The sequence below is a fragment of the Mesoplodon bidens genome (genome assembly GCF_964165515.1).
Source record: "Mesoplodon bidens genome assembly, chromosome: 8".
Classification (NCBI taxonomy): domain Eukaryota; kingdom Metazoa; phylum Chordata; class Mammalia; order Artiodactyla; family Ziphiidae; genus Mesoplodon; species Mesoplodon bidens.
Genome location: NC_138165.1, coordinates 52,198,723 through 52,223,919, shown reverse-complemented (window position 1 = coordinate 52,223,919; position 25,197 = coordinate 52,198,723). Strand labels below are relative to the sequence as shown.

Below are 25,197 nucleotides of genomic sequence, written 5' to 3'. Positions count from 1 at the left end.
CTACATTAGGAGAGAAACGCCTCAGTGAACTAGGTCTTTCCCATGTCTTAAATCTGTAACCGCAAATTGTCTTCCCCCACCAGCCCACTTCCATGTTCACGTGTGGACACCCTCACCAGTACAAACACAGAAAGAAGGCTTATGTGCCAATATAGGCACAGAATGTGCCTATAGAATCTCCTGCAAATAACCACCAAGCAAACATGCTTTTGTCAATGTGTGAACTCTCTGTGTGAGCAGAGTACTGTGCACAGAGATATGCATTCTCGCTTCATTCTTTCAGCCTGTGCTGTCTCTGATTTTCCTCACTTCGCTGGGCACCCAGCAGTCCAGCAACACTGCACTTGCACTCTACAATTTGTCTTTAAGAGATTCCCCAAATCACAAAACATCTTGTCTGCTGTCCAATGTGCTCCCCCCTATGCAAAGAAGATGGTCTGAAAAATCAGGTTGTGCTGGGAGCCCTGTGGCCTGGCCCACTGCTGCCATTGTGCGGGAGTGGTTTTAAAGATAAATGGCTTCATGTTAACCAGATTTGACATGCTGTACAAAGGCAGCCACCTTTGGTCCCATGACACAGCCAAACAGAAAACACAACAAGCAAGCCTGGCAAAGATGTCCGACATGAATAAAAGCACAACAATTTGTCACATAGTTGTTACAAAATGTTAGCAGCTTTAGGGCCTGCCATGGGATGGCGGAGATAAGGCAGTGTGGAGAATTCGGTAGTTTAAGGATTGGCAAGTCTTAGGCAATGGAAGAGTTAATTCAGAAAAGGGGGAAAAGAGTCATCGCAAAGGGATTATTTTCATTTGCTTCCTCATAAGGCCTTAATGTCATGAATTAAATCAGCAAGGCCAGTGTTCCAGGGTTTACTAAACTCTACTGTTTTGAAGGGCTGTCTGTTAACCATCTCTTTCCAAACTCCCAGAGATGTAACACATTCTAGGATCAGTTTCTTGAGGATTAAGAATCATTTTTCATTTTATATTTTTCAAACTGGCCTAGCGATAAATGAAAGGAAGAATTTTGAGGATGAAAAAAATCCATACACCCAACTTAGTCTCATTATTCACCTAGAGAAAAGAAAATCAAATTGCCTCACTTCAACTCTTTCGAATGCTAGGTTTCTTTTTCCAAATATTTTTCCAGAATTACTTGTAATTCTGGAAATTCTATGATTCCAGTAACACTTAACCATAAACTTTCTTTCTGACTCTGGACTCATGCCCTTTCTAAGCCTTCATTTCCTCATGGGTAAAAAATGTATTGAAATAATAGCATCTCTTTGATAGAATGGTTGTCAGGGCAACATCAGATGACACAGGCAAAATTCTTAGCACAGGTCTCAGCGCATTATAAGTACTCAATAAATGTTAGATAATATTAGCTTTCTTACAGTTGCCAGGGACATTTCACTGAAATACAAATATGATTATGGCATTCTTCTTTAAAAAATATTTCACGAGCTCACCATCACCTATTTATTGGATAAGAGCCAGAAATATGTGACGGGAGATAATTCTGCTCACAAGTCACCTTTGCAGACTCAATTCAAGCTTATCCCCTTGCACTGGTGCTCTGTTCCAGACAAGTCAATTGCCCGACAGCACCTGAGCTGGTCTCCCTTTCCCTCCTCCAAGGCCTGTACTTGCCGTCCTCTCAGCCCAGGATGCCCTTCTCCAACTCCACCGGGGAAATCCGAGTCATGTGACCATCCTCCCTTCAAAAAGCTGCCTCCCCCAGGAAGCCTGCCCTCACCACCTGCTCTCAGATCTAGTTAAGCCATCATCTGCGCTCTCTACTCACTGGATACAAAGTTCCACATTTTCCTCACTTCTGGAGGACCCCCTTTCTCACTAGACAGTGAGCTCCTCAGGGGTCCAGGCTCCATCGTTCATTTTTTGATTTGCAGCCTCAAGTTCAGTGCCTATACATAGTAGATGCTCAATTAATGCAGGATGAATAAATGCTGCCATTTTTTACTGAAATACCAGAAGCCTAAAAAAGGACCCAGTGGCACACATTTCAATTATTTTTGAAACAAGAAAAAATTTTTTTTCTTACAATGCAAAGCTCAGATCACCCTTAGGAATGAAGGCGGAAAGAAGCCCTGAGTGGAAAAAGAAAATGTGCGTTTTTCTTCCATGAGCCTCACATCAGCTTCGAAGAGGTACTGCTTCTAGCAATGGCAGAATGAAGCACGTAAGCTCATATGGCAAACTTTGAAAAGAAAAAGGACTTAAAAAAAAAACAATTTCTGGCCAATCTAGTGCTGGCATAGCCCTATAGTTCAGACCTTTTCTGAGGATCCCGATGACTCTGTAAGGGAATGGAGACGATACTTGGGAGATGAGCTATAAAAGACATTGTCCTTGTCAATGGTCTGATGTAACACAGGTGAAAATTCCCATGTAAAGAACTCCACGCTGCCCTGCGAGCTTACAGAGGACTACGAACTAAACATAAAGAGGTAAGAAGATTTCTACTGCAAATTTTTCAAGGGGTAGGGCCTGAAGCTCTCTTGACATCTGTGATTCTCTAACCTTTGTGACCCCTTGTAAACTCAGAACCAGCACAGCCCAGAGCACGTCACAGTCCCTCCCCTGTCCCACCACTCTCCTGAAACTTGAGCCAAGTCCCATGTGGCTGCAGATCTTATGCTCACAGGTCCTGAAGGGAATCCAGGAAGCCATTCTTTGACGAAATATGCACTCTTCCTCACTGAAGGTGAACTGACTGCAGGACGATGAAATCGCCCTAATCACAGTTAGTGGGGAGAGCAGGATCTTGAAGTTAACTGGTAACCTTTCAGTTTCCTCCATTTATAGGTCTCATTTTATTTCTACTTGTAACATTAAATGGGAAACTAAATATTAAACGATTTAAATACGGGAGAAATGGCGGCATGCCATTCACTCAGTCTAAACTGCACAGTTCATCTGTATCCTAAAACTGAGGGGGGTAGACCCGATAACAGGCCTAAAATCAGAGGATGGTAAGATACCGTCAGAGAAACAGACTGGTCCTTAGTTTTTGTCTCTCTCCCAAAAATGTCAGGATTACCCAAAGAATATCTTCAGAGTGAAATCACTGATTTCTGCCTCGAACAGCAAAGAACCAGGCAGAATATTTTACATGAGAGAATCTGATTATCAGATTGATCTATAACAATTAACTAAGCATATTCTTAGGATAAGCTTTATATGGAGTGATCATTTTGCAGAGTGCCAAATACAGGAAGAGAACGCTTAAAAAGTCCCAAGAAGTCTCTTTAAGAAGCCAGATACTATAACCCCATATTCTTTTCGATTAATGATTAAAATATCTTAAATTCACATTGCTCAGCTGATGAGGATAAACACATGAAAGTTAAATTTCTTCCATTAAAAGCAGATTTTTATAACTCTCTAGTTCTTCCTTAAACTTAAGAAATAGAACCTCAAGTATTTATTGGATTGGTTAAGAGTCCTTACGTCTGTACTACCTGTTCCGTGAAAAAATTTCCAGGTCTCCATCTCACCGACGGGAATAATATGCAGCAAACCAAATCCACGTTAGTCAGAACTTCAGGTGGACGATTCAGACCCTTGTAACAATTTTAGACTTGCAATTGGTGTTGTGACGTTTCTTAATCTAGGTCTAAAATATATGCAGCATTGCTTTTAGAAAGTAAAAAAACTGGTGGATCGTGCCATCTATGGCAGCATTTGTTCAGCATTTGGTACAAATGGGAGGAAAAAAGATACAGAATGCATGGATTGATTTTCAAATTACCTCAATATTTTGAAAACATTTTCACCTGCATGCTGAGAATGCTAAGAATGGCAAGGAAGGCAATGTGCATTTGCACAGCCTCCACTGCATTCATTTATAAATTACCTCATCACTGACTGAAATTAACACTGATTCTTACAGGCAATTTCTCAATTTCCAATGCTAATTACATTTTTTTTACTTTTAAATTCTGTACCACCTGTTTTGGGCAAGACATCTTAGGCAGCGCGACCGCATTTAATCACAATTTTAATTAACCGCCCTGTAGATGTGAAAAAGAAGCAATTATAATGTAGATGAATGATGATTTTTCTGCATTAAATTGTTTTGTTTCCCTGGTATGTTGATTGTAACACAGCACACAAATACAGTAACTGTACAATTTTTTTCTATTGTAATTTAGTAATTGTTTTTGGAAAACCAGTTTGGGAATGAGTGACTTCATCTGTTTACAAATTGATTGATACTGTTCACTCACTGATTGCTGCAGCGTATATTTTGGTATTGCACAGCCTAGCATAAAATATAATTAGAGATGCACAGGCTTTGCAGCACCATTTTGGAATCTGAAAATCAACTGTAACTGAAGTATGTTTTCCTTGAGCACACTAGTATCAGTTGGGGCTGATGAAATGATAATCAAAACAATGGGCTTTCCAATTCCACCACTAGTAGAAACCCTTGGTTTCAATCTGATAGTCTAATATGGTAAATTTATGAATTACTCTACTAGGCCTGGGAGCTGGGGGCTGGCAAGTCTGAAGCTTGCACAACTCACTCAGATCTGTATCAGAAGAAGCATACAAGTGAGGTAGGGAAACAATGATGAAAAAGAAAGAGTCGCTGCTTTGGAAATGGAAGAATTGTTCCCGGCACCCGGGCACAATGCACTGGTGTGCTGTAGCTCTAGACTATCTCATCTCTACACTGCGATACAGTGAGATCACATTCATGCTCCTGGCTTGCAGATACTGATCATTAAAGCCCTACCTCATTGCAGATAAATTCACAGATCTTATTTACATGAAGCAGAACTTCCTCACTCAGCTAGGAATGGGGTGGGAGAAAAAAAGCAGCCATCAATCTCTGTTTATTTGAAACCTGATGCCGACCAATGGGTAGAAGATCTCTGTTTCCTGTTTTCACACGAATCACAAATTCCTTCAGGAACTCCTTATACTAACGTCACACCTAGTCTCCATCCCAGGACTAAGTTCTCGGTCAGTGCCCTTCATTGGTATCACAGGGCTGGTGTCTCTTTCAAATTATCCAATGAATAGTTCTAAAATGTGCTTGCTTGCATGAGCCCTGGGCATGCCATTTCTGCTAGCCTGGAAAAAAGGGGAAAAGGCCATGTAAGCAGTTGTGGATGTTCAAAGGAAACTATTTACGAGATCTCTTCATCTTCTACTTTGCTTCTTTTTACATCCATTCCTTAGAAGATCCTAAACTAGGACAGTTCATTAAAAGGTGAGAAGTCATGTTGGTTCTAGACATGCATCTGTTATAAAACATGGCGAGGATTATGGCTTCATTTAGAGCAATTTACAGATAGAATGTTATGAGTTAGCACGACACAGCAGATCATGTTGAGCTGGGGGTTGGAGCAGGAGGGCTACTCAGACCAACTTCTATTTGCCTCCTTTATAAACAGTTGCTAACAAAGTTTTCGTAGGAAGCACCAAACCAATGCCAGAATTTACTTCATATGTGAAGTAAGAATCTGCCCCATTAATATATTAAAAGGTTTATTCTCTTGCCAGGTGGGAGATTTGCATGTCTAACTCTTGTTCACACCAATGGCGATGGACACAAAAATCTCTCATGAAATTAAAAGAACAGGCCGGGGTATCTTAACTGTGTTGCTAGCAGGGGTGTCTTTTTCATGTATAATATTACACAAAACTAACAATAAAATATTTTCTTGCCTAGTTACCCCTACCTGTATCACTGTTTTTGGCTGTGAAAATTATTTGGTATAAATGATATTGAGTAAAACTACTACTACTGGAAGAAAAGGCAATTTATTTCAGTTCGTGAAACTGTCGTTGCTAAGAAAGCATGCTTAGGGCAGGTGGAAATTTGTATGTGTTTTACTCTAGAGATTCAATTTCAGATTTTTAGTGCAGTCTCACTGGTTATTAGCAGCAATACTTTCATGCTGCTGCATATTTTTCTCTCCTTTGCCACCTTCCTCAGAACACAGAAGATGTTGTCTTATGAATGGAGGTGAAAATAACCTTGAATATCTCAAATTATAACCTCTTTGCATAATGAAAAGGGAGTGTTCTGGCAACAGACTTAAATTTTTTTTTTCATGAAGTTGTTCCAGCCATCATGCTTGTTTAGAAGTTTCTAAAAGTGGTAACATCTGTGCTCCTGTTGGGATGAGAAGACACCCCACAAACCTTTCTATGAGTGGGTGTGTCTTTAAGAGAAAATAAAGTACCTGATCAGGGCCTTAGTCAGTCTTAGCTCCCTGTATCTTCACACTCTGACCCACTGCGCGTTCCTTGGAGCAGAGAGCTGCTTCCCATGGCTACCTCCTCAATATAAACTTGCTAACTAATCTCTTAGCAAACACTTGAAGCCAACCTGAAGGGAGGAAAAGAGGCAGAGAGGAAACAAAAAACCCGGCAGAGATAAAGCTCAAGGCACATTCAACCGGACACGGGAATCTAAATTTAGTACTAAACTTCAGTTTTCTTTTGAAGAGCTAGCTGTTGTCTGTGGAACAGGGACTTTTATAACAACTATTTTATTTTTAAGACTCAATCCTAATTCTGTTGCTGTCTCCGAAATAGGGCTCACTTTAACAAAAACTCCCTTGATTTCTCTTTTTCCTGACGGTAGCCATGTGCCTACCCTGACAGGTATTTGTAAATGGTTTCTTTTATAACTGAATATCTTTTAAATAGCATATCTTTTTAAAAGTCTACCCAGACCGTGTGCACACAAGGTAACTTTTCCTCAGGAATTTATGCGAGGATCCGCTGTTGGAAATAAATGATGACTTTCAACCAATGATCAAAGAAAAATAAATCTTTCCCCCTAATAAGACTTTTTAAGACTGGAATCCCATTTTTAAATGGATAACAGCTAAGAGGCTACTGGCAATCTATTTATTTCCAAAGCTGTGTTTTAATGTTGGCTACATAGAAATTGGAGGAGCAAATGAACCCTGGGATCTTTGAAGTTGAAGCTTTTAAAATAAAGTTGGTATGTAGTATTTGAAAACATACTGTTCGGAATTTAAGTTTTAATATCTAGGAATAAACTGAGCATTAAATCGAGCAAAACTGTGACAAGGCCAATATGCACATGGACGATGCCAGGAAGGCATCTTCAGCTCTTTGTTCACAGCTTAACAAAACTGTGCCGTCACACCACTTTAGTTCAACAGTGCCTGTCGAATGGGCATCAGCAGATCAGCCAATGCCTGTCATACACAGAGCCTGAAGACGCTTTGAAAGCAAGGGCTTATTCGACCCCCAAGTCTAGTTGGAAAGTGGTGAGGATTTTAAATCATCCAGTAAAGACACCAACCTCCCCCCCTCCAAAGTTAGAAGAAATAAGGAAGAATGACAAAGAAAATATTGGTTTTAAAAAAAGGACGTAAAGGAGAAAAAAAATGCACTCGGGCAAAGGGAGCGCTTTTCATATTTGTTTTCTTTGTCAAAGCAATTACAGAAGTTTTGCAATCATAGAATTTTTCTCAAAGTGACGTTCCCGATAGTGAAATAAAAGTTTAATGTCACTGCTATCTTAAGGTTTTTGCCACGGTTTTTTAGCCTTTAAACAACTGAATAAATGTTCTTCCGTTATCAGGATAGGAGGGCGTTATTTGACAAAGAGAACTTGCAACCCCGTGTTATTCAAAGGAGTATCTCTTTAAATGTAATTTTTGCTACGTGGCTATTTTTGTTGACAAAAATGCACTAACTTTTGATCTGCCAGTCTCCTGAGCTCTGGTCTCTGGGAACATTTAATCTGCTTCAGAGTAGAGACCTGGGGAGACAAACCTGGTAAAGAGAAGGATTGTTAACTTTCTTACAAGTTAACAATCAGGGAAAAACCCCAAACCGCCTTATTTCCCTCCTACAACACTGATCATGAGATTTGGCTTTCAAGCTTTAATAAGTGCTAAGGAAGTGCCTCAGAACTTTCCTCCGGTTTAATTAAGTGTGCCCACTCCTCTTCAGGCATCCAATCAGATTAAGTGAGAGTGAACCCCTGGAGCAGGGCTGGTGAGCCCTAGTGGTAAGAATTAGCTGAAGGTGTTCTGAATCTCTCGACCTTTCAAGTTCCTCCAGGATACGTTGCTACTGAGATCCATACAGGAGTTGAGATTTCCCTTACACTAAAGTTGAAAAGCTCTCGCTCTCAACCCCTCTCCCCCTCTCTCTCTCTGTCTTTCACTCTGCTACTGTCAGTTTGCTGCCTGTACTTTAGCTGTCTCTTTTCCAGTCTCTACCCTGTCAGTTTCTGGCCTGCCAATTTCAACTTGAAGCTTGACTGGGCTGATTTGATGCAAATACCTCCAGGGAAAACCCTGAAACTGATGAACAGTTATGTCAAGTCGATTTTGCACCATCGGGAAAAGGTAACCTCTGCGAGAAAAAAAACAACAAGGTTAAAGAGACAAGGGCTTTTCACGTGTAATACCTCTGCTGCACATCTCCTTCACTGTTTACCATCCCTCAGAAATTGTAACTGTCAGAATTAGTCCTAATTGCAGATGCGAAAGCTGCCATTATAATAAAAACAGAGGCAGTGCAGGCATTAAATGTAGCAGCCTAATTTGTGAGACTACAGAAAAGGTAGAGTAAATGAATATTTCATTACTTTAATTACCAGGGACTACTCTTTTCTTGCTGTCTTATGATAAGTGTTGCTGTAACTAGCAACAGCAAACATCCACTAAAACATAAAGTGCAATAATCGTCCTGCTGTCAGGATCACCGCTTTAAAATACGAGCTGGGAAAAAATATAATGGTTTATCTATTTCTTAGAGATTGCAGAAGTAGAAGATGGAAATTCATTTAATGTCAAGGAGAAAAAAACGCACACACAAAGGCACCAGTAAACAGGTTTTAGTCAGAGAATAATGGCTCCAAGAGAGAGGGGGAAAAAAATCAGTTGGCTATACATTTGAAGTGTTAGCCCGGAAAGAATGCTGGAAAGTGAAAAGTAGGAGGTAATAGTGTTTGGACTTTTTAAGGCAAAATTTTGTTTTCTGTTGCACAACATAATTGCTCGAACATTAGAAAATAAAACGCCGGTGACTGGGGGAAAGACAAGAGGAAAGCAAGTGGTTTTCAAATGATTAAGCAAAAGTGGAAAAAGTTCAAGTTGGCAAAAGTTGAGACGCTCAGTCCATTTCCATTTAAAAAAAGACTAGATAAAACCTGCCAGAAAAAGGACTTTGCCTGCAGTTTCGGAGAACTGATTCATAAGATTTGGGGAGTATCAATAATTACTCACCACTGACACCTTGAAAAGACCTGGGCATCTCTCTCTAAATGTCAATTTCAGGTAAAGGGGCAAAGCAGGGTGGAGGGGTGGCCGGCCTATGGGAGGTGGGCCAGGGGGTGGGGACATGGTGGAGGAGGTCGCTGAGGCTGGTTGAAGCCAGCCTGTCTCTGCATTTATCACTTTGTCCCAGAGGAGGTGTTTGTTCAACATAGCAGTTTGACAGCACAAAAACACTGTGGCCAGAAGCCCTATCAAAGAACCTACTGACACATATCATTTGTGGTCTTGGTTTCACAGGGCAAGGCTACCTTACATTTTATCTGCACAAGTATAAAACTCTACACGTTTCTAAGCGTTCAGTATAGTTTAATCCCCTTCTCTTTTCTTTCTTTTAAATACTGTCAACGCTACTTTAAAATGCCATCTTTATTCAGAACTCCTGAATGCTGTTTTAAAAGCCATAATAATTTGCAATCAATTTAGCATAATCTGTGTTAAGGTTGATAATATTAAAGGAAAACAAAGGAAAACAGTTTAAAAGCACAAAGCTTGTAATTTATCCTAGATAATACACTTAAAGCTTAGATTAATAGGGGCAAGTAAGTTTTGTAAGAGTCATGTGGCGTAGGGAACAATTTTCTTACAATAAATCCTACTAAACAGGAGTCTACATTAATTCTTCACCTCTACTATTTTTGCTTAAATGTATCTCACTCACAAACTATAAAATTGTAGTTAAAAAGTCCCAGAGTTGGGGCCCTAGGGTGCATCTGTGTGTGTGTGCACATAGGCTTTATTTAGTTTTCAAATTCCCATCAGCAGAGCAAAGGTGATGGAAAATCTTTAGAGGACAACCATTTTGCTTAGAGATTTTCCCCTTTTAATGGGTTTATTTATTATGAAAACAGTTTACTGAGTTCTTTATATATAAACCTCACCTCTTAAAACTGAGAAATCTCATGATGTGAAACAATTCCACTGATGTGCTTTGTGTCTAAAATAGAAACTTAGGTACCTCCAAGAATAGGCAAAATGCAAAGTTTCCTTGATTACAGTTACTTAGATATATAAAACAATAGAAATACAATTTAAAATTAAAAACAGTGAAAGTTATCTACTACATTTGTAGATCACTTGGACACTATATTCCTTTAAACTTATTCATTCATTTAAGAGAGCAAAAAAAATCTCAGATCTTAAATAGCATGATATCTTAATCTGTCGATCTGTTATTGATTACTTATTTTGGGGAAGGGGTGTCTATCACCTTGTCAGGAGTACCTTTCTTTCCCAGAGTTGATTATAAAAGGAAATATGAAACAGTATATAAAGAACAAAAATCACTATATTGCTATATTAGCAATGTAAAGGAGGAATCCATTATAATTTTTTATGTTAGGATATGTTTTGCCTTTTTGTCACAGGAAATCATTAATGTCAATTACCTGTTCCCAAAAGAATGCAGTTATTCACCTCCATCATCTGAGATTATTTTAAAATGTTTCTCCTTTATCATCATGATTTAAAAACACAACTTCATGTATTTGCTCTTGTGATAAAGTTTGCTAAACTGACCAGTTCTGTGTTTACTGTTTGCTTGAAAGAATATCTTCATTTAAGTGGGACTTAAAAATGTTAACTTCAAAATACTGAAGTTCAGAATCAGGTCTCCTCCAGTTTAGACTGTGTGTGGGTTTAGGCTGAAATAACACACGGCAACTAAGAAAAATGAAGAACAACTAAAAATGGATTACATATAATAGAACATGGCATTTAATCCCATGGATTATAAGGAAAATTATCTGGAGTTTTAATTTTATAGTAATGTTCAAAAAAATAAAAAAGAATGAAAAGCACCTTAAATATGTACGCCAACATTTGTGTACTGTCTTTTAATTCTAACGACTACTTCAAATCTCATCCTCTCGACTCGGCTCAGTAATAGAACTAAATTTGTTTGAAAAAAATCAGGAATCACTATGATGATTACATTCCTCAATTGAAAAAAGAAAGCAAAGTTCAATCAGATCTTTCTCAAATGTTTGCTCCCCTCCCATGCCTTTATGTGCTGCTTGCTCTTCCAAAGTCTGGTTTTCAGAAGCCCCAAATAACTTCTAACACAGACTGCAGCCTCCATGGTAATGTACATGGCTTTATTAGCTCTCATACTTTCTTGGGTCACAAACACACAATATCTGATGAGACGTTGATCATCTTCCTTCTCATTTCTCTTTTCAGCCTCTCTAACTTTCCTGTCAGGAGCCTGAAAAAATATGCGCAGTTACCATTGTGGAGGGGAGACAAAGTTTAACTTCTGGGTTGGCAATCGGAGAATAATTCATGAGCAGATTTCTAGCAAATGATATGATTTGCTAAATTTTGGTCTTTGATTTATATTTATGTACTCCTGCTACTGCTTAGGTTTTGCCAACCTCAATTAGATCATGAATGAGATCATTTTAATTCAGCCCCCAAACTGTGACCTGACCATGGTCTGAAAGTGTTCAAAAAGTAATTTTAAGCCTCCCTTTGATTTGAGAAGGAATACTGCATGCTTGGTCATTCATACAAAAAACATAAAACTTAATTATTGAATGATTTGGCAAAAGACCTTCCTGCCAAACAACAGTCAATGCCAGCTACTGTGATGCTGGCGATGCCCGGCCCCTGAGCGCACAGCCCCCTGTATACAGCACTTGTTCATTGTGTCTCAGGGCAAGATGCTTTCCAATAGGATTCACGGATCTGGGAGACTGGGTGCAATGCGAAGGGGGTACCATATTTATAACTCCAGTTAAAAAATGCTGTCTCACCTAGAAGGGAAGTAGATCTGCGCTGTCAAATCACCAGGAGGCTGTGACAAAGGGAGCTTGCAGCCTGACACACGGTGTAACAACATAGCAAACACCTTTAATTCTGTCATGTCTCATACCCTTTACTTTCTCACACATTCGTGGCTGCTCGAACATTGACACCTCCACTCTTTTTCGAAACGAAATAAGGCAATCTTATTTAAGCCCAAATGCAACACCTGAAAAGTTATTCTTATGCCCAGCAAAAAATAACAATTAACTCCTTCCTCTTGGAAATGTCTCTCTGCTTGCTCTGAAAAGTCTCAAGTTGGTAACAGCCTTCCTGGGGCCCTGAATCTTGAGGTTCACATAACCTCCCAAGCTCCTAAAGACAGGCAACACTTCCCCCTTGAAAAGATGCGAGGGTTGCGTTAATGTCACTGTCCGAGCTGGTCTCTTACACCTTTTCCAGCTGAAACCCCTTTCTTCATCACAAACTTCTGGTGTCTTTTATAGTGAGGAGAGAGGCCCCAGCTGCTTCATTCCCTCTAGCTACCGTAGTCTAATATCTTAAAAGCTGGAAATGAAAATAACTTTTCTAAAGTATTTCCTGGAATTTTTAATGTGATTCCTTTCTTTTTTTCTTTTCCCTTGCCAATTATAAACCACCATTTGGAGGGCTTATGAGCAATGTAAGTCCACCTCATCTAATTAAACCACATTGTCTTAAAAGCTTGAACAGTTTTCATGTCTACAAGACTTGCCTGAATAACAAACTGCTAGAGCCAGAATTCTGAGTGTCTTTGGAAAGCCAGGATTTTATCTGCTGAGCGCAAGAGGCCAGGCACTCAAAGAGTTAAAGAGTGTTCCTGCATTGCTGGGTAGGTTCATATCACAGCTGCCTGGTAAAGCATTATCCCGGTACCTCACTTAACAAAAGCCTCCTTTTGCAAACAGACTCCCACTTTTCCCCCAAGTGTCCAAAGGTGTTTACTGAAGTAAATCTGCCTAAATCCTTCATTGCTTGGGTCATGGGGGTGGATAGGAGGGGTGGAAGGTGTAGGGATAATCTCTTTTTGTAAATTCTGTAAATCTTCTGGGAAAAAGAAAAAAAAAAACCAGGAATCTCTATCACATGCTCGTGTACAACTTCTAATATCTCTGCTAGTTTTGCTCTTATAAGTGAAATCTGTCACAATGACTATCGCAAAAGCCCCCCCCACTTTCCAATTATTCACTCTGCTGTTTGAAGCCACCGCACTTCCAAAGTTGCGTGTGTGTGCGTGTGTGCCCACATTATATGCTTAACCTAATTGTTGAAGAAAAAACTGTTGGTATCTTAAAAGTGGTTTCAGAAAGGAAAAAAAAAAAAACAGACAAGACAGTTTAGGAGCAAGATAATGTAGCTGAAAAGTTGTCACGAGAGGTTTCTGCTCTTGCTGTGGTCTCATTCAAATACCATTAACTGCATGTTACTTTTGCATGTTGAAAATGGAGGCAAATAGCAGAGTAAAACCTGACAGGTTCGCCTGCAAGGGTTTAAACAGTTCCCAGTAAGAAGGAGCCCTTTAGGCATAAACTTTCTCTCTCAAGAGAACGTGAATACCACCAACCCCTCCCTACAAATCTTGAAGCATCCAGTTTGAGATACAAAAAGGCTGTCATCTCACAAATGTTAAACATACTAAAAAAATCTGAAAAAAAAGTATGAAGAAGGTGTGAAAAACGTGGCACTTTACAGCCCTCAAAGCTTTTTAAAATAGACCAACTTTTCCCCCTAAAATTCTTTTCAGAGATTTTTTTTTTTCTCCTTTTTGGCTCATTTGAGAGTTTCTTTCTTGGCTTTTTTCCCCTTTCATTTGAAAATATGAATTATCATAAAAAGTCAGGGGGAAAAATGGGAAAGTCTTTTCCAGTTTTCCTGAAGATGTATCAGTGCGTTCAGGCTGGGTGTAAGCAACTTCTCCCTTTTTCTCTGGGCCAGACACCCATCATTGAAAGCAGACCAGGGCCTCTGGAGACGCTCCCCGCTTCTCCCCTCCTGAGCTCTCCAGCTCCCCCTCCACCCCCAGGGCCCGCGCCCCCCCTGGCCTGAAGGTAAACAATAAGAGCCAAATACTAGGCAGCACTCCAGAGTGGGAAGTCCACACACCTGACCCAAGTCTAACAGGCTTCTGGGGGAGAATCTGATCCTTCTCTGACACTTTTTACCTCAAGTGTTGAGCGGGTGGCCATGAATAGTACAGACATGCCATCTTGTAACACTATATGCCTGTCAGGAGGGACAGGGCCTGGTTAAGCATCAACTATATAAGGCTGGTAACTAGGGAAAGCCCAACAAACAGCCACAAACACCTCACTTATTTTACTCAGCTACTACCCTCTCTCTCTCTCTCTCTCTCTCTCTCTCTCTCTCTCTCTCTCTCTCTCTTTCTTTTCATCTTGGCTTTCTGTGGCAGAATGCAAATGGAGCCTGCCGGCGGTGAAAGGGCTGAATTGTGATTAAGAAGAAGAAGAGCTCCTTTCTTTGTTCTCCCCTCAGGGGATGTTTACTGGGAGAGACACAGCGGATCAGATATGAAAGGCATTCAGGTCAGCATTGATGTGAGCGAAAGTGAAATCATACCTAAGGCATTCAAAAGACCGCCGTGTCAGGGGTTCAGCTAACGGTGCAGCTACTGTGTGTGTCTTCCCGGAGAGGCAAAAATCTTTTCACAGACTGGTGATTTTTTTTTCCTCCCCAATTTCCTTCAAAATTATAAAAGTCCTCCGCCCCCCCCCTGTGTTTACCTCCCACCAGATGCCACAAGAGTTAGTATTTTCTCTCCTTATAGACCACACGCGAAATCAGACCAACTTCTAATAGCTGTATTACCTAAATGAACCAGCCAGGCACCATCTGAACTGTGAAATCTTTTTTTTTTTAAGCAGGTGTATTCCTGCGTGATACATACATGCATAATATGTAGGGGAGAACTGCGTGAAGAGAAAAGCCAAAACACACACGCGTGGATGGTTTTTCCTCTCACCTCCCTCAGAGGAAACATAAGACACACACACACACACACACACAGTATAAAAACAGTACAGAACACCTTAAAACAAAATTCTTTATTTACTTTGTAACTAGGAGTTACACTTTTCCTGAGAGCTCTCACCCTGACACGACTGTCACCCAAGATGAAAGTATTCGGCACGCAGCTATTAAGGCAAAGACTTCCACAGAGTCTACTGATTATTAGTGCTTGCCTTTTAGAAAAGGCTTGATGAAGAAATACTTGGATCTTACTTTTTAAAAGTTTACACTCCCCACAGCCCAAATAGTCATTCAATAGATTTTTTCCGACTGGTAAGCTGATGTTGTTGGCATAAACAGAGCTATGTAAATGTATACAAATTCACAAATCACAGCAAACATACAAGGAAGAGGTGCCTAGATGTTTCAAGGCTTAAAAATGAAAAGGAAAATCACATTTCATCTTCTGATTGCTAAAGAAAGAAAAGAAATAGGGAGGGGGAATAGGACTATATTTATTGGTTTTAAATCATCCTTCCCTCTGCTCTGAATTATTTTTCTCAACCTTCACATCTTGCCTAAAAAGCATATTTGGGCTTATGTTAACATCTGCTTTTGTGGTGACATTTAATTCTGTATATTTTCAACTAGTGTTTCTGCATCACAGATTTTCCCCCTTTATCTCTTTGCTCTAAAAAGACAACCAAAGAGCAATCAAAAAGGTGTCTGACTTGGCCATTCAGACAATTGCCCCCTTGTGGGAATGCGGGAATGAATGGTACAGTGGACACCCCAGCACCATTGACGTTATAAACATGTAAATGAAACACATTAGGGCAGACAATCAATTGTCTGTGAGCATTGCAAACCTGCACTCCCTCTCTCTGTGACAGGCACAAAATAGTGTCTACCTTGGGAAGCCACGGTGCTGGAGAGGAAAAGGACAAAGAGTTCTCTTTCACACGGAAGAAAATGCACCTTTAAAAGCCTTGGAAGAATGCAGATGACAAAAACTGTTGTAAGGAAGAGAATCTCCCACATCTTGGAATAAACGCGGCACTGCTTAGAGAGCTAGCAACACCCTCCCTTCCTACCTTCAGGGTAGACACACATTTTTCCCAGGAAAGATTCTTAATACGGCATTAGGGTCTTTGATAACCTCTTGGAATTTTCTTTACTTTGAGTAAATTAAGCAAGCAAGAGAGGAAGCACCTGAAACATATGACATAGCAGTTTACTGGGGAACATTAACCTTGGCTTTATTCGTATTTGGAAATAAATGCTTGAAGATGTGAATTTATCTTTATGTGGCAACAGAGAAATAATGTAAAGTTTAAAATCCTTAGCCCACCCTTACCCCGGGTGGAGAATCACGCTTTGGATGCCAGCAGGCTGCTGGCTCTGTTACGAAGGAAGGCATGTTTCTACCCCAATTGCCTGAATTTTTACAAACCAAAATAAAACAAATAGATCAGTCTGGATACATAGCCCCCAGCCTAGTGTGCGTGCAGCATGACAAAACTTGCAGGTGCTCTTCACAGAGAGAAAAGGATGGAGACCGATATCTTTGGAGCGCCCTCAGAGCTGGTACCTGCCACATAAACTGCCTCTGAGTGCTTTGAGAGTCAGCAAAACAGCCTCCTTATAACCTCATCAACTTTATAAGAAAGCTACTTGCAAAAGATTTCCACACTCGCAAGGAACACCAAGTCTGGACCGACTGCAATCCGAAGGAAACTTCCCTGCCTCAGAGTGTACTGAGGGGCTCTGACTCACGGCCGCCCCATGCCAACTTCACCTCTCAGAAAGGAGAGACAGGAGCCACATCCTGAAGAAGGGGCTGCTTGCATTTCTTTTCCTTTTCCTTTAAGCATCTCTGAAAAGGGAACAACTTTTCAGTCCTCCACTGCCTCTAAGCATCACCACCAGCGCTTCCACTCCCTTTCAGGAAGTGGTTAAGGGAGTGAGGGCTTATCTTAAACAGGGATAATCATTTCTGCTCATCTGATTGTTTCTCCTCTAGGATCTAAAGCCCTGAAAACATCCAACTTTATCCCTTTTCTTTCCCACTGAAAATCAGAGACCAAAGGCGTTGGTAAAAACCTCCCCCACTCTACCATACAATGCCTAACCCTTTAGCTGAAACTTTGAAGAAAAATCAAATTTAACTTTTCTTTCTTTCTGCCATTTCCTCTTCCCCACCACTCCTAATTCAGTGTTCATTTAAAAGACAACTTCATTCCCTTTTCTGAAACAAGCAGTTTCCGGGTTTGATTTTTGTGAAAACGTGCAATGTGTCTGTGTGAGTTTTTTTCAGAGGCTGATGCTGGGAGGTGATGGACTGGGGAGGAAGGCCCATCTTCCCAGGCTCCACAGGAGGCAGGAGGGTAGCCGGAGCATCCCCAGGAGCCCAAGCCCGAATCAGGGGCTAAAGCAACAAACTTTGCAAGTTACAACCGGGCCGCCCCAGTGGCAGGCAGCCGCCGGGCATCTCCCGCTCCTAAGTGCTCATTTCTGCCTCGAAGGCTGTGTGGAGATAGTGGGGTATAATCAGGGGAGTGAGAAGGGGGGCTGGGTTTTCCCCCTCCTCTCCAGCTTCAGTGAAAGTATTACAAAGTGAGTCAGGCGACCGAAGATCATCTGACTGAACTTTCTTGAAACCGACACACATTCTTGTCTTCGGGCAACTTGCTTTTTGCCTCCTTCCCCCTCACCCCTCTCCCCCTTGCCTCCTGCACATCTTATTTTCTGGGAAGAGATTTCATCCTTTCCATGTGGGGGAAAGGAGACCGTCCGCTATGGATTAACTTGGCGCTGGCACTGTCTTTGCCAGGCATCTTGCTAGCCTGAGAATCTTGAAGGCTGGATTTTAGATTCTTGTTTCTCTCTTTGTATATTTGTTTTCCTTGAGCTGCTTCCTTCTCCTTTGCTTTTTAATAATTGCATACAGCATCGTCTTCTAACCCACGTTCTTGACCAGCCTTTCAAACACACACATACTGCTTTACACGTTTTATCTCCTTGTCGCCTTAGTCTATATATACACTGTTGACTTCATTAAAATTATATAAAGTGCCATTCTAGTTTCCTGGATGACCATCTCTCTCTCTCTTTTTTCCCCACGCAGCTTCTACTTCTATGATTAGTAGTACCATTATTCCTTTCCAGGAATTTCTATATGATTTTGATAAGTATCATTATATTTAGTGTTATCAGCAAAGACACAAGCTCAAAAGTGACATCTTTTCCATGAATCCAGGAAAGAAGAAAAATCCACTCAGTTCAGATAAATCCTAGCAATTCCCAAAGGGAAAGGCACTGGATACGTGCTTGATGAGAAAGAAAATGAAAAAAGAGGGGAAAAAACTCTTCTACCTGCTTCTCAAAACCAGGACATTGCTCAGTCAGATTAATCCCAAAACAAAACACTGACAAGTAACCAATACACAGCATGTTTTCCCACAGACTATTGGGAAATAATTATTGCTGTTAAATGTGCAGGGTCTGGGCTAAATGCCTTTAAAATGTGCAATTCAACTTTCCACTTCGGAGTGCTGAGGCTTCTCCCAAGTTAGTGGCTGGGCGGAGGGGAAATGGTGTCCATTTCTGAGCACCAAGCAGTGTCCACGGCTGAGCACCTCCCTGGCACTCTGTTCCACCTGCGAAGCCCCCAGCAGGCTTCCCCCTCTGCCAGCCCCCGCCCCAGGGCTCCCAGGAAGCCTGGAGCATTCTGTTTTTTCAGACCTGGGCTCTGGCCCGACTTCACTGCAGAGGCCAGGCTGGTCAACAGTGGCAAAATCCCGAAGGGGGCTGGAGGAGGCAGACAAGAAGAAACAAACATTCTAAATAGTCTCTCCTGCAAAAGAACACTTCTGGGAACCTTGCTTTAAGTCTTATTTTCCTTTCTCTCAAAAAATGACTGTTTAACATAAGAAAAAGAAAAAAAGCCTCCTTGACACGAAGCTTTTGTTATCCAGTTGATCAGCAATGTGCTTTAGATACTTGTAAGGGGGGGAAAAAGCCCCACAATAGACATTGATTTTAGAAAATCAATAACCAACATTTAATAAAAGGAACAGAGGAAACACAAGAGAGAGGGGGGCACTAGGTGTAATTTTAGTGTCTACTAAATTACCCAGAGATGGGGAAGGGGAGTTCTCCAGTGTAAGGACCACCTTAAATAATGCCAGACACTAGAGTGAAGAAAAATTAAATTAAGAGAGAGAGGGAGGGAGGGAGAGAGAGAGAGAGAGAGAGAGAGAGAGAGAGAGAGAGAGAGAGAGAGAAAGAGACTTAAAAAGAGGCAGCCTGAACTGGATCTTGGGGAAGCAGCTCGGAATATATTATTGTACTTGTTTTTTTGTAATACTAAGCCAAGCAAATAGATCAAAGGCAGCACAAAGGGAAAAGGCAGGATAACATAACGAACACTTTCTGACTAAAATTCCTCTATCACTCCCCCATATGGCTCGACACCTCTACCACAACAAGCAAAAGACACACACGCGCACACGTACACGCGCGCGCACACACACACACACGAAACCTAGAGAGAGACAGAGAGAAGCATCATTTGTCTCTAATCAAAATTCCCTCGTCTTTGTGTTTTCTCCTTCCAGCGCCCCTCACTGCACCCCCAGCAGCCCCCTCCCGGGCCGCGCAGCTCAGGGGCAGGCCGGGGGCGCACACAATTGTCTTCCCTAGAGGAAAGTTGCTCCAAGGGGGCCCCGGTGGTCCCCGCGAGGCGCGGGCTGGGCTTGCGGGAGGCCGGAGGCCGGGCCGGCGCCGCGTCCCCGCGTCCAGTTCGGGAGCGTCAACGCGGCCCCGCGCCGGATGATCAGGCTGAGAGCGAGGGGAGCGAGAAGTTTCCTTTCCCAGTCTGAGCTGGCGCTAGTTCTCTTGTTTGTTTTGGGGGGTTGGTTTAAAAAAAAAAAAAACTCAGTATCCTCCGTCAGCTATCCCCGGCACCCTCTCCGGTCCCCAGCTCTCTCCCCTCCCCCAGGCGCCTTCTGCGCTCTTGCCAATCACTTTTCTCTTTTATTCCCACGATTTTGTTTGGGGGTATTACCTAGGGGGTATCTCTCTCTCTGTGTGTGTCTGTCTCCCTCTCTCACTCTGTTCCTTTTCTGACTCTTTCTAAGGTGGACCTACTAAACTGTCACGCCTTTGATCTCCCATCTCTGCTCTGCGTGTCCCCCTCGCACCCCGCACCTCCTTCCTCCTTCTTGACTCAGCCTGGATAACGGACTCCTGACCATGTCGAAACTGCCCAGAAAAGTCTCCCTGCGCTCTGCGACTCCGCCAGCCCCCGGCGCGGGGCCAGCGCCCGCTGGAGAGGAACCACCCGCCCCTGAGCCCGCGTGGACCTCGCCGGACCCCGCGCGGGGCCGGCCGAGTCCCTCCCACCCCGGGGTCCCGGCGCGCCCGGCCGGGCCCCGCTGCCCGCGGACCGTTACTTGGCGTACCGAGAGGCGACCGGGCGACTCCGGCAAAGAAACTTTAAGCCTTGCCAGAGGCACAGCCCCGGGCCCCCTCTCCCGCTCTCGCAGTCCCTCTGCCACCCCCGCCCCGCCCCCGCCCCGGGGATCCCGCGCGACCAGTCGCCCGGGCCCCCGCCCTGCCCTCGCCGGACGCTCACGCAGCCCGGCCGGAGAGCCGGCGGGCCGGGCGCTGGTGGAGCTGGAGGCGGAGGCGGAGGGAGGGCGGGCGGGCGGGGGCGCAGAGGGCGGCGAGGGTGGGGGCGCTGGGCCCCGGCCGGACCCCAGCGCTCGCAGCCCCCCGGCGCTCACTTTGCCCGGCACTTCCCCAACTCCCCCCCCCCACCCCCCGTCCAGTCGCCGCGCGCGCCGAGCTCCGGCGCCGGCCGCGGAGAGAGGCTCGCCCGCGAGCCCTGGGCGCCCGCCGCCGCCGCCGCCTCGGTTGCTTTTCCCTTTCCCCCTCCTTCTCCCCGGGTCTGGAGCCGCGGAGCGGCCCGGAAAAGTTTGGTTCGGGCCGCTTCTTACCGTTTTTCCTCCTGGGATTGGCTTGTTTGCGCCTCTTGCACCGGGGGCCATCCGCCATGATCGGCTGCTTCATTGATAAGAGCGGATCAGATGGCAGTTCGCATGGACTCGGCGCCCTGCTTCGGCAGCACGCAGGCTCGATCTAGCAACCAAACACAGCGACAATGTGGGCATCGCCCGCGCCCATTGAGACGCGCGCGGGCCGCCCAGGGGAGCCGGGCCAGGGCCCCGGCGAGCACCCATCCGCGGCCCCCCCAACGCCAAAGCGAAACTCCGGCGGCCCCCCTCCCCGCCTCCCACCCCCAGCCTTGGCCCCGAGGCGCTTTGTGTTTGTTACTGTTTGGTGTGTTGCACCCGCGAGGGGATCAGAGAGACAAGAATTACATCTTCAAAATGAGTCATAACTCCTGACCGTATGAGGGAATGCACACGGCGGTACAGTAAGGCTGCTTGGCTCAGGGCTAGGCGGACCTTTTCCTCCGAAAAGTCCTCAGCCCGGCTCGGGAACTTGGGGTGAGGCGAGGCTCTCTGTAGCTCTCATCTTGTCTCCCCCCCCACTCACCCCCCCTCCCCATTCCCCCGAGGAAGCAAACAAACAAACAAACAAACAACGCGAAACAACTCCCGGATGAAGCACACTCGGTCAAATTGATAATAGTAATTATAGGAAGCCCACTCGCCCCGCGTCCCCTCCCCTCCCCTGTCGGAGTTGATCGAGGCACTGTCTCTTCCTCCCCCTCACACCCCCGCCCCCAAATTAGGATTTCCCGTTTCACGCCGCAATAAGAAATATAATTATAAGCCTCTTCGGACACTGTCCCTCCCCCCAGCAACCCCCCCCCGCCGCCACCACCTTCGCCGCTTTGACAATATTTACTTATTTCCCCCCACCTCACTCACACCCATGCTCCCCCGCCCTAGTTCCCTTAAAGAGTTCCAGGAGAAAATTTTCTCCCCTCAAGAAAGGAAAGAGAAAGTCCAACCGCTATACGGCAATACTTTTAAGCTCGACTAAATGATCGTATCCTTTTCTGGCTTCGAAACTTTTGTACCTAAAAATCGAGAGAGGCGCTGCATTTTTTCAGCTGAAACTGTCAAAACTTGGAGAAGGGGAACCTCGGAGGCAGGCAGGAGAGGAGGAGAATCCTGCAACTCGGTGGAGGTTGGGAAGATGCTGTGCCTCGAGGATTAGTTTAAACAGGGGGCTATAAAAGATGTAACAGATGCAAACTGTAACACAAGGGCCATTAACCCCTTCTCTGCCGAACACACTCAGTCCCCACGCCCCGCACCTATTGTCTCCCGTGCTAGAAGCTTTGCGGAAAACCTGGAAAGTGAGTATCAGTTTCCACACATTTGCTGAGAGGGGTGGGGCTGGGGGGCGGCAGAGAGAAGGGGAAGTGGATGATTTAGAAAGCACCTTGAATTTAACCTAGACATAGTGGGAGACTTTTAAGTTTGACACATTTTGTTATTTCTTGGCTTTCCTATGGATTTGAAATTGTTGGGGAAAATCCTGAAATAAAGCAGTGGTCACACAAGTGTCTGGGAGGAAGCAGCTGGCCTGTCTGTATTCATGCTGAGACTTACACACGATTGCATATAAATACATGTTTAATAAAGTAAGCTGCTAGTTTTATGAGCATGTGTGTGTGTGAGGGACAGACAGGGCATTTGTGCTGTAAACTTCAGCTTTGCCTGTTATTTCTAACTCTGGAGTTAGTAATCTTGCCTTCATCATTATAGGGGGAGCAATTAAAATATATAAGAAGGTGGGAGATAAACACATTCATGTTAGCCGGGCTCACCACTGCTCCTGGGAACTCCTGCTCTCTTTCTCGACTTTTCAGTGCCAAAGTGTGGAAAGGGATATTTTCGTGTGTCTATGTCTCCTGTGAAATCCATGTCTATATCATTAATACTTTGCCACTTGAAATACAATTTCAAAAGTTATCCTTCATTTACAACCCTAATATCCTGACGGCAGTTTTCTTCCCAGCTGTAGTGACTCCCCCCCCTCCCCACTTTGGTAAACGACTCAAGTTCCATGAGGACTTTCACTTCTTTATTTATCATCACAGAAGTGAGGTGTTACTTCACATACATACACACACAAAGAATGAAATAAAGAAATGAAACTCGCTAAGCAGACAAAAACAGGCAACTTTCTACTTAGAAAACAGCCTTCTTCAGTGGGAAAGGTTGGACTGCCATATCTAAGAGAAAGACTTGCTCCCGAATTTGGTAGGTTTGTATCCATCAAGTTTTGTAATTATTAACAGGTATTTGCCAAGTTCTAATTGCTGAATACAATGAATTGGAATTAGACATGAAAACAGAGCAGAATCTCTCCCCTTGAAGAGTTTTTATTCCAACCACATAGTTCTCAATAAAACTTTTCCCAGGCTGGGTAGTAAAAGGCACCTTTGGTTACCTGAATGGGCAGGTACAGGGCAAATTATTTGGGGGAGGAAAAAAGGAGAGAAAAGGAAGGAGAGAGAGAGGGAGTGCAAGAGAAATCGAAGAAGTCACTCTTGGGAAAAGCTTTCCATAAAGGAGCTAAACCCACCTGAAATTCCTACCCACAGACACTCCTCCTCACTTCAGACTCACATCCCCACTTAAAAGGAGAAAATCGTAAAAGGAGGGTGGGGGATGACCATGCCGAAAAGGAATAAAAAGAGAGAAAAGGGGGAAAAAAAAAACCTACCTGCGAAGTCTTGTTTGTAGTTTTGGCCAGAAATGGTGAGAAGAAAAAGCATGAAGAAGCCGCGAAGTGTGGGGGAGAAAAAGGTGGAAGCGAAGAAACAGCTCCCGGAGCAAACTGTACAAAACCTCGCCAAGAGTGTCGGGAGGCAGGACCGTTATTCCTGCGGAGCAGGTTAGAACTGATCTCTTTCGGCCACTCCAGGAAACACAAACCTGGGGACGGACTGACGTGTTACGCCTCTTCTAATGACATTTTTTTCTTTTTCTTTTCTGTAGGAGAGAGAGAGACCCTGAAACACGCGCCACCTATCTTTGTGGGGAGGGATAATTGAAGCGCCCTGAGCGTGAGCATCATGTGAAAACGTGATCGCCAAGTTTCTCTCTGGGAAAGGATCTGGGATAGATTATACCTTGAAGTCTCCGCAAACGCTTTAGTGGAAGAAATGAAATTCCACCTCCCTCCCTTCCTCTCTCCCTCCCTCTCGCCTCCCTCCCTCCCTTCTCCACGCCCCCCCCCCCCCCCGTCAAGCCTTTGGCATCATTATCCTCATCACTAAATCCTACAGAGTACAGGGCGGAAAACGGTGCACACCATTCACAGAACTGGAGAACTCTAAGGGGCGAAAGTTAAAGGGAAAGATCCCGGTTCCTCAATCCAGATCGCCTCTTCTTATACAGATGTCTCTAATGACCGGATTTGAGATGCACATTAAATTGTGTGGATTTCTCAGCACGGCTTCTGGAACTAAATTTTTTGCCCTTTTTCTTAATTTTTTTTTTTAATCTTTTAAGATGCCAGAGCCAGGAAAAAAAAAAAAAAAGGTTCATGTGAACTGCATTTTAGGGCGTGTGTGTTGCGGTGTGTGTGTGTGTGATGAATTTCTGGATTGGATCCCAATACTAAAAAGTGGTTTGGCATTTTTTAAAAGGGTCTCTTAAGTAAATTAACATAGAGCGCTGAGTTGCTGAGTTGACCGATCTCTGAATCTCTCCACATCTCACGGAGACCTCACTACAAAGTGAGGGAGTGGGTGCAGGGAGACAGGAGGAAAAGGAGAAAGGCCATAGAGGAACTTAGCAGCGAAGGAAGATCACCATATTAAACGGCATGGGGTCTAAGTTTTGGAGTATATATTTTTTGATATTGCAATTAAAGTAAAATTAAAAAGAAAAGACTCCACCTTTGCTCTGAAGGGATTGGTTATGTAAATATGGAAGGGATTTCCTGGAGAATACAGCTTTCTACTGTATGGTTAATTAAATAATCACTCAAAAGCTTCCAACGTGACGCTTCTGTCGTAATCCAATCAGGTTACATAGGTTCTAAACAAGAAAGATATTTTCCACATCTGGAAGTCAGCAATTTAGCAAGTACTGCACATTATTAACCAATTCAGAGCCCACTTCCCAGGGGAATTTTTTTTG

General features: G+C 43.5%; 1 protein-coding gene and 1 long non-coding RNA gene across 5 annotated transcripts in view; one reads left to right on the top strand and one right to left on the bottom strand.

Moving 5' to 3' along the window:
* Positions 1 to 23,849, bottom strand: part of ZEB2 (zinc finger E-box binding homeobox 2) — a 131,307-nt gene extending 107,458 nt beyond the window's left edge. For 2 of the 4 annotated variants that reach the window (XM_081241584.1, XM_081241585.1), the window contains exon 1: positions 21,064 to 21,314. In XM_081241584.1, coding sequence (XP_081097710.1) covers positions 21,064 to 21,136 — 73 coding nt within the window. In that variant the 5' untranslated portion in view covers positions 21,137 to 21,314. Of the gene's footprint in view, positions 1 to 21,063; positions 21,315 to 23,773 lie in introns of those variants that run through there. The other 2 variants (XM_081241586.1, XM_081241583.1) reach the window with 2 other exon arrangements.
* On the top strand, positions 22,120 to 24,799 carry LOC308621257. The gene is made up of 3 exons (XR_014016434.1): positions 22,120 to 22,397; positions 23,794 to 23,944; positions 24,049 to 24,799. It is a non-coding gene; the product is annotated as an uncharacterized lncRNA (long non-coding RNA).
* Positions 24,800 to 25,197: the final 398 nt, after the last annotated feature.